Source organism: Nelumbo lutea, chromosome 1, assembly GCF_056320005.1.
Source record: "Nelumbo lutea isolate HS-2025 chromosome 1, American lotus-T2T, whole genome shotgun sequence".
NCBI classification, from domain to species: domain Eukaryota; kingdom Viridiplantae; phylum Streptophyta; class Magnoliopsida; order Proteales; family Nelumbonaceae; genus Nelumbo; species Nelumbo lutea.
The window spans coordinates 79,767,707-79,777,322 of record NC_142684.1 but is presented as its reverse complement, the minus strand read 5'-3'; the positions used below and the strand labels follow the sequence as shown (position 1 = coordinate 79,777,322).

Genomic DNA, 9,616 nt, shown 5'->3' with positions numbered 1-9,616 from the left:
GAATTTGCACAGAGACCCTTAGAGTCCACAACATTGCATTTAACTGGGAAAAGGGGCACATGCTGACTATTCTAAGGTCGAAAATGCCCCTAAATTGATGCTCATAAGGCATCAAAATGTAAAGTTATCAATCCTCGGCAGGGAAAAGCTATCATTGGGACATGCTTTATTTAGGTTGGTGAAGTCAATGCAAATCCTCCACTTTCCATTTTCCTTCTTCACCATTACCATGTTGGCTAGCCAACCCAGATACTTTACTTCTCGGATGAAGCCAGCGTCGAGCTACTTTTGGACTTCGTCGGCGATCATCTCCCACTGTTTTGTGGTGAATCTCTTCTTTTGGTTGATTGGTCAGTAGCATGGGTCGACATTCAAGCAGTGGGTGATGACCTTGGGGTCGATCCCCAGTAGATCTGTCGCCGACCAAGCGAACATGTCGGCGTGGCCCCCCATTAGTTGTACTAACTCATCCCGAAGATGATCTCCCAAGAGAGCCGGCCTAGACTATCTTTTTGGGGTCTTCTTTGGAGAGTGGCACCTTGACGAGGTTCTCGACGAGTTGGTCGCATTGTGTTCTTACGTCATCCCACAAATCTATGCTTTTGATTATTATTGTTTCTATAGTAGGGCATGGTCCTCAATAGGAGGTCAAGTAGCATTGCCATGCAGCCTTCTGGTCTCCACGCGCTACTCCCACAACGTACTGGGTTGGAAATTTCATCGCAAGGTGGAACGTGGAGACCGAGACCTATAGAGCATTCAAAGTCGGCCGACTGAAGATGGCGTTGTACGATGATGGGCAACGGACGACAATGAAATCAACAATAGACGTTGCGGTGATGTCACCATCCTCGATCAGAAGAGGGAGAGTGATCCTCCCGGTTGGCATAAGGGACTCCTCAGAGAAGCCCATCAGGGGAGTGTTGACAAGGACGAGGCAGTTTCTGTCTATGCTGAGCTTGTCGAGTGCATCTTCAAAGAGGACATCTACTGAGCTGCCTGTGTCGACTAGGATGCGTTGTAGTTCGAAGTTGGCCACCTCGGATGTGATCACCAAGGCATCATCATGTGTGGTTTGGACCCTTAGAGGTTGTTCTCTGTGAAGGTGATCGAGTCTTGCATCTTTTCTTTTATCCTCTGTCATCGATCTCGAGTAGACGCACATACTTTTTGCGGTCTGAGCTTCTTTCTTCTTTGGTGGTGATCCCTCTTGATATCACGACAATGACACTGGTTGTGGGAGCCCGAGGTGGTGGTTTGTTTCCTAGGTGCAGTTTTTCCTGTACTGGCTTCTCATCTTTGTCGATGAATCCACTGAGGTACCTACACTTGATTAGCTTCTCGATGTGGTTACGTAAATCATAGCTATTGTTCATGTTGTGGTTGTAGTCTTTATGGAACTTGCAATACTTGTCGTGGTTCCTCTTGTTGCCTTGGGTCTTCATCTTCTCGGGCCATGGAACATATTTACAATCACGGATCTACATCAGAACCTCAAACCGCGGCATATTCAGTGGCGTGAAGTTGTTGTAGGTCGGTGGAGGTGTCCTCGGTCTACGATCGGATCGGCAATCCTACCTCTTGTGGTCCTGGTTCGCCCTCTCTGTCTTGTGATCCTTGGTATCCCTTCTTTTTTTGTCAGGTCGCTCTTCTTCGTCTTTTAGTTGTGTTTGTGTTTGTGCTCATCAGTGCGGCTATGGTCTGAGGAGGGTTCTTCGAGATGGAGAAATTGAATGGAGAAGGTCGTAGACCCTGCTAGATGGTTGTGACGGCTACCGACTAGTTCAAGTGCCAAACTTGTAGTGCCTCGGTGTTGAACCTTGTACCGGACTTGTAGCGCCTTGGTGTTGAACCTTGCTAGGTAGTTTTAGAGGGACTCCCCTTTCCCTTGTCGCACTTGCATGAGGCTTGTCGAAATCTTCCAATGTTTTTGACCTACTGTGAATTGTGCCAAAAACTAGCTCTCCAGCTACTCCCATGATGCTATGGAGTGTAGGGGAAAGGATGAGTACCATGTCAGGGCCAAACCTTTAAGGGTTGCCATGACCTCTTGGATGAAGGGCAGTTCCTTGGCAGGCTGACTGCTTGGCTGCACGGGCTAGACTATGGGAGATGCCACACTTCTCTCGGCTTGACTATGCTCCAACATGGTCAGGGGTTGTTGGAGTTCTCGGATCTCTGCATCTATGTTGTCTGGAGTTGTAGCTTGTGTGGCTCTCTCCTTCTTGGGCCATGCTGGGTGGTTCTTGATCGAACTGGACTCAGCAATGGAGATCGGCAGGTGTGGCTTCCATTTTATGAGCCTCTTTGGCTAGAATCCGAGTAGACTAGTGGGTTTTGTTACGGTTGTCACTGATGCGTATTTGCTACACTAGCAAGTGCACTAGCCGCACAAGTAATAGAGTGATGAATAGAGTATCGTTTCCCATGAGGACTTATGCATCAACTACTAGTAATATATCAACCTTCTATTATCTGATAAGCTGAATTGTATATCTAAACCTAAAACTGAATTCCTAGCTAACAAACTATCTCTAAGAAATTAGATCAAACACCTTGTACGCAAGTTGAGAAGACAAGCTAAATATGCACATAATTGATTCAGCAATTAGTTCTCTATGCCACTCGAGTAGATTAGGATTTAGCCTTGGTTTGGTGAAACCCCAAGGCAATGAGCAACCTCTCTCAAGCACATGTTCACTCTATGCATGAGTGATGATTCTTATATCTCTATCAAGGATTAAGCACTCTAGAACTTCCAAGAATCAAGAACAGTTTGGCCAGAATTAAGATTGTCTAAATTCTTTCTCAAGCAATTCAGACATTACAAAATCAAGATCTGAAATTACAAATATGAAATTACAAAACAACAGTTCGGCTAGTAGTTCTACAGTCAAATTCCTAATCAAGAAACCTCAAGATTGCATCTAATCTATTGAAATAAACTTAGAAAGCTAATTACAGATTTGAAATTATAGAAATCATGCTTCAATTACAACAAGAAAGAAAAATTAATGGAGAATTTAGCTGATTTCAATTACCAATGGCGCAGAATTCAAGGAAAAAGACAACCTAGATTGATCTCCTCCAATGGATTCTTCTCCCAAATTTGAATTCAGCTTCTTCTTCTCTTGAAGTTGCTTGAATATCCTTTCTCCTCTCTTGCACCTCTCTCTGTCTTCTCCCTCCAAGAATTTGAACAGAGGAGTTTTCTCCCCCAAGTGTTTGAACCAACCAAGGAGAGTTTGAATTCAGGTCTTCGAATCCCAAGGTTTTTGAATCACAAGCTATTGAACCCCATTTTCCCTCCAAGATTTCTCTTTATATAGTTTTTCCTTCAGCTTCCTCTCTCTTCTAGAAGTTGCCACCCTTAGCCTCTCTTGAATCTTCTAGAAGTTGCCGCCCTTAGCCTCTCTTGAATCTTCTTTGGGCTGCTCTTGAGTTACAAATGGAACTCCTCCTTGCTAGGCTGAATAGGCTCCCTTGGAGGGCTGGGGCTGGGCTATTTCTTTGGGTTCTCCCAAAGAGTGCAGCATGGGCTTCATGGGCCGAGTGGCCTTCATTTGATCTCTCAGCTAGGCTTTTGTTCCAGCTGGGCTGAATTACCTCCAATTTGGTTCATTTTTCTTGGTTTTGTGCTTTCTTTTCTCTAAGCTGGTCTCCTTGGACAAATTCCTGAAATTAAGTTGAATTAGAGTAAAACTTTACACAAATCAGCACAAAAACCATGCATAAACACCAGAATTTTATGTGTAATTTGCACACATATCAGTCACACTTGTGGGACTAGGTGGATGAGCTCGATCTTCTTGAAACATCTCGTTTTTCTTGCTCAAGCCACGCCACATCCTTGTTTGACTGGTGCATTTTGGAGTCCTCATGGCGAGGATCAGCCTTAGTACTCGTCGGAGCAGGAGGGGGGACGGTCTGAGTGGGCGGTGCCATAGACCTCAGCGATTGCTTGGAACTGGACGGGGTCGACCTTGGCTTGCTGAGGTTGTTGGGTTTTATGGGGTGGAGGGCTACGATGAGAACGGGATCCTCGAGAGGGGGATTGGCTCGTCGATCTTTTAGAGTTGTTTCTCATCTTAATCGGTTCTTGATTGCACGGTAAAGAAAGGGTTTCATGAAAGACTTTTTGTGCGTTTTCCGAAGACGGTGCCAATCTGATGCTGCTCGACCCTAGGTGGTGCAAGAACTGAGGTTATAGTTAGAGAATCCTTGATAGTTGGGTGGAACCAAGGTAGAAGGATGAAGCCACACAATGAGATTGAAACAAAGAAAGAAGTCAGAGGACCGAGGAATTATCCTCGGGTAGATACTTCGATGCTCAAGTCAATTGAAGAAGGTAGGTGGTCAAGCCAAGCAGCTAGAGAGCAGTGCTGGTCTGAGTAGAGTAATGGTCTGGGAGTTAAGAGTTCCCTCCTTTACCTTGAGTGAGAGATACCTTTTATAGCCGAAAGTCCGTGTCCTGATTGGATAAGGCTTCCGGGGTTGTTGGGATGAGGTTAGCTGCCGAGGTCTTTCGGATAAGGCGTAATCCTCATTGGAGTTGTCCCCATCCACTCTCTTGTCTTAGTCGTGCTTATCCTCATGACGTGGTGCCGACTTGGCTGAAGGGATAAGGTGGAACCACAAAGATGATGCGATGCTGACATAGTCGTAGAATCAAGCTGGGCTATAGAGATGATGCAACGTTAACGTAGCCGAGAGAATAGGGCATCCACATGGTGTCAAGAGCCAGCTCAACCATAACCCAGATGCTTACCTCTCTTTTATCATTATCACATATGGAAAACGTTGGCCTAATGCATAGTTTTTTGAAAATACCCATTTTACCCTTATACCTATTAACTAATATGAAATTTTATTAAAATACCCAAAAAAAACTTTTAAATAAAAAGTTTCCATAGGTCAAATTGAAAAGACAAATAATTTTACTTTGTAAACTCATCGTGTAGAATGAAGTTTGGAGGGCAAATCTAATATTTTAAATTATGTAATGAATCAAAGACATTAGTGAGTTAATTGCAGTTTTTTTTTTTCTTTTACTATAGGATAGATTTTTGTTAAAGTGAGGTTTTTATATTTTACCCTTGTTTTTTCTTTGTAATATGGCACTAGCCATAAATTGAAGTAAGAGATCAAATGATTATGGGCCCAGAGTGTAATAATTGGTTTCAGAGCATGCTAAACAACCATATATTGTGTTCAGCCAATCCTATCTTTGAGGTATCGTTTGAACCACTAGATTTGTACCACGGTATATATGCACTCCATGTCCCAAGGCCCAAACATTTTTGCCCTTTATTTATTTATTTATTTAATGGCTACCGCCTCCAATCGTTGGATTAGTGTAAGCCATGCAACGATAGTCTTTGGAGCAACTTGCCTTGCGTTCTTCAAGGATCATACTTTTGTAAATTTGTTCCCAATTGATCCACCACTATACCGAACCCCATTCTCTATTTAATGCATAAACAGTGTGAAAGAGCAACTTGAAATAACTTTATGCATTTGATAGAGGAAAGATTACCTACATAGAAACTTTTTATCGACCATCGGTCAATGTTATAGTCACTTCATTCGAAGTAAAATTTTTCTTCCCAGTTGAAGATAAATCATTTTCAGTTGGAAATCTTTCTGTATAAAATCCGGGCCGTCTAGGTTGGGCCAAAATTGTAGTTTCACTATCCAACATTAATACTACAGAGGACATGGTCGGCCTATCCTCTGGTCGTTGCTGCACACACAAGAGACCCACTTGAATACATCTTAACATTTCAGGTAATGAAAATGGTCTCTCCATCAAAGGATCCACTAGCTCCAACGCCCTGTCTTCATTCCACAGAATCCACGTCTGAAAAGATTGCAAACCATTTAACATCATGGACATCATTGGTAATTGGACGAAAAGTGGAAACTGATTAGAAATAAAATCAACAATCTACACTCACATGTCCCAACAAGTTCAGGTCATGGTCTGGATGATAAAATCCTCTGTTCTTCTTGCCACTTATTATCTCTAACACAATAACACCAAAGCTAAACACATCTGATTTCACTGAAAAGAGCCCATCTATTGCATACTCTGGAGGCATATAACCACTACAGATCATAGGGAAAAAGTTAAAGCTATAAATTTTGGACAATGATACCAAATGAGCAAACTCAGTCTTGCAGAACTTACTAGGTTCCCATCACTCTCTTTGTATTTTCTTGAATTTGATCTCCTCCAAATATTCTTGCTAAGCCAAAATCTGATATTTTTGGATTCATTTCAATGTCCAATAATATGTTGCTGGCTTTAAGATCCCTGTGGATGATTCTCAATCGTGAATCTCTATGAAGATAAAGAAGTCCTCGGGCGATGCCTACAATAATGTCAAAGCGCTTTGCCCAATCAAGTGATGTACTTTTTCTTTGACCTGGGTCAATTATGAGTCAAGTTAAATTGGGGCCATTATTTCATCAAGATAGAGTATGATATAGGAAAGGATGGGAGGGCCAGACCAAAAATAAAAGTGTCTAAACTTTTGTTTGGCATGTACTCATAGATTAGCATCCTTTCTTGCCCTTCAATGCAACAACCTAAAAGCCTAACGAGATTTCGGTGCTGAAGCTTGGCAATTAAAATGACTTCATTCTTAAACTCCTTTAGTCCTTGTCCAGAATCCCGTGAAAGCCTCTTCACTGCTATCTCTTGTCCTGTTGGTAGCTCACCCTGCAAATGATCATGTAGAGAAAGTCAAAATAATTTCCCCCCTAACAGTGTATGACTGTTTGGTGGGAGCTCGATCTAATAGTTTAGGAAGAAAAAGAGAAAATGAAAAAGTTCTTAAACTCTTAGGAGCTGGAAAAAAATGGTTAAATACAATCATGGGGACTTTACCTTGTAAACAGGACCAAAACCACCCTTTCCAATAATTGTTGTGAAAGAGAAATTCTTAGTGGCATCTCTAATTGTATCCAAATCAAACAATGGTAACTCTAGGTCTTCCTCTGGATTCTCTTGAATGTGCAAGTCTCTATCTGTTAATTAGAAAAATATAATTGGATAGATGAATCAGAGGGATAAATCAATGTAACCAAACATCTCTAAGTCACTTTCAAGTACATTAGCATTCAGCTGCAGTCAACATTCAATTATCATGGCCTAAGAAATGTTAACAATGCTCAGTGTTTCAATTTGTAGCAATATACAATAGAAGCAAACTAATGCACTTTGCCTTCTTCAAGAAGGAAAAAGAAATTGTCTGGGTTGAAGTAGTGAGTCATATGATACTGACCTCTTCTGAATGCTCTCTTTCTGTTCCATATGATGCACCAACCAATGGAACCAATGACAAGCACAGTGGAAATTGCTGAAAGGCTAATTATGATCACCACTTGCTTCTTGTTATTGGAATCTACAGTCAACATCACCAAATTAAAAAGTGTAAGATCATTTTGTTTCAGAAGCAGTAAATGAGTTTAATTATCATTTGGTTGTGATTCAGTCCTAGCTTCAATCCTGTCCTGCATATACCAAACTAGGCCTGAAAAGAACAGAATAATCTCACACCGTGACAGGTTAGCACAGTGATATTTAACCAACCCATCAAGGAAATAATTCCATCCATGCCTGACCATGGAAATTTCCAGACATGCATGGCCACATCACCAGGTACAGAAAGTGTAAAGAATTTTGTTTCATAAACGGGATAGGAGTTCAATATATCAGTTAGTCATAAAAATCAGTCCCATGCAGCATGAAATATACTCTTTATATAGTACTGAGCTAGGCCTGGCCGAAACAGATTAATTCCATCTTGAGATGGGATGCTTAGACAACCGCTCAAGGACATCATTCATTCCACGGCTAACCCTGACAAGGCCTTGACCTGGCGAACTAACAGGCAAAAAAATGACTGCAGCTCAACCACTTAAAGGGAATAAAAGCACAAGAATAATTACCTAGTTCCGAAGCCGCAAGCCGAACATAGAGGTCATGTCCACCTTCAACATACTGTCTAATATCAATCAGAACATCAGACCAGACCACACAGCCACTGTTTTCTGTAATAGAATAAGCCTTGCAAGAGCAGTTATTTAAGCATACCATCTCGCAGTCCTCAGAGCTCATACTCATGTTCCCCAAAATTTGCGATGCATCTGGCAATTTCAATCCTTGAAACTTGTAGAATCCCTCTCCCATTTTGCAATCTGATGATGGTGATTTTGGAACACACCCATCGGACCAATCCAGAGCATTATAATCTTGTGGTACTTTGGGTGTGAACCCCTTCAGGCACTCGCAGACTGGTGAATCATTGATGTTGCAGATACCAAAACCACCACACAGCCCATAATTGTCACAGTTGTCCTTCTGCAACATTATTATATCAACCCATTCTTGCCGCCTATCGTTCCATGTAAGATACTGAAGCGACCCAGACTGATTCACCACAAACCTCGTTATAGCTGATTTGTCATTGTTCTCGAACGCATAATACACTTCCTCCGCATCAAAGACGAAGATGGGATTGAAAACCGAGTTTTTCCTCATAAAGCCACCACCAAATCGAACCCCATCCCATGGCCCACTTCGATATTGAACATCTTCTGACTCTCCACCCTTGCGTAGGAGTAGCTGAGGAAGACCACGAATATCTAGTTTGTAAGTGAAATCTCCCGTGGAAGGGTCCTCTACAGCCTTCCAGGATGTCAAGTACCAGCTATGGCCGGTTTTAAAGTTCAATCCAAACTTCATTCCTGGCATCAATGTATCGGACGGATAATCAAAGCTCTGCCATAGAAAGCTTTCTGAATCATCACCACTCTCATCTCTTAGAACAAGATTTCCAGAGTCTAAGAGCCGTGCAATTGGGATCTTGGCTTCTCTGGACGAAATCGAGGACCATAAAATGCTCCCTGTCTTGTTGAGGAGTACAAGATTTCCATCATCTCCGATCTTTAGAGCTCCGGAGGAATCTGTAAGTGGGTTGTCTCTGTTTGCGACCCAAACTATTGTAGGAAGAGGGATGTTCTTGTACCATATCCCCAAGTAACAGTTCCTGGAATTGCCGGGAGTGAAGAATCCAAGTTCAAAGGTTTGGCCTGCGGAAACAAGGGTTTGATCACCTGTAATAGTTTGGTTTAGAGCCATGGTGTCGACTGCTATCGAGATGTTTGACAGGAAACAAAGAACACTGTAGCAAAATATTAACAAGGGAAGGCCCTTCAACTCCATTGATCCTCGTTCTCAAACAGCGAACAAGTTTGTTCATATGAAGGTTGAAACTAAAAATTTAAATTAAATAACCATATAGTTCAAAAATCATTAAAATGAACATGAAAGAGTACTCTTGACTTATTATTATGAACCGTGCCATTCCAGAACCAATTATTTAGTTTTCAGGGGTTTGCATCATAACCGGATGTTTTCTTTTATATTTCTCTTCTTTTTTTTTTCATTTATACCATGAAAAATAAACTTCCTTTTACTTAAAAATAAGTAAAAACTCTCAACTAACGATGTTGACAAGAGAAAAGAAAATAATAGGAGAAGATGACGGTCCATCCACAAAACTAAAAGATCCATGACTTTAATCTTCTTCCCTTCGATGACCGTTGC

General features: G+C 41.8%; 2 protein-coding genes across 2 annotated transcripts; both read right to left on the bottom strand.

Annotated features, from left to right (window-relative positions):
* Positions 1–748: 748 nt before the first annotated feature.
* LOC148875627 (uncharacterized) lies at positions 749–1,144 on the bottom strand. The gene has a single exon (XM_088965098.1). It carries the CDS (start codon positions 1,142–1,144, stop codon positions 749–751), a length of 396 nt encoding a protein of 131 aa, XP_088821224.1.
* Positions 1,145–5,489: 4,345 nt separating this feature from the next.
* On the bottom strand, positions 5,490–9,302 carry LOC148875626 (G-type lectin S-receptor-like serine/threonine-protein kinase At4g27290). Its single transcript, XM_088964475.1, has 7 exons — positions 7,957–9,302; positions 7,290–7,409; positions 6,893–7,032; positions 6,514–6,724; positions 6,191–6,428; positions 5,958–6,108; positions 5,490–5,860 (listed from the first exon to the last, which is right to left on the bottom strand). The coding sequence occupies exons 1-7, from the start codon at positions 9,230–9,232 to the stop codon at positions 5,552–5,554; spliced, it is 2,445 nt and encodes an 814-aa protein (XP_088820601.1). The 5' UTR covers positions 9,233–9,302; the 3' UTR covers positions 5,490–5,551.
* Positions 9,303–9,616: the final 314 nt, after the last annotated feature.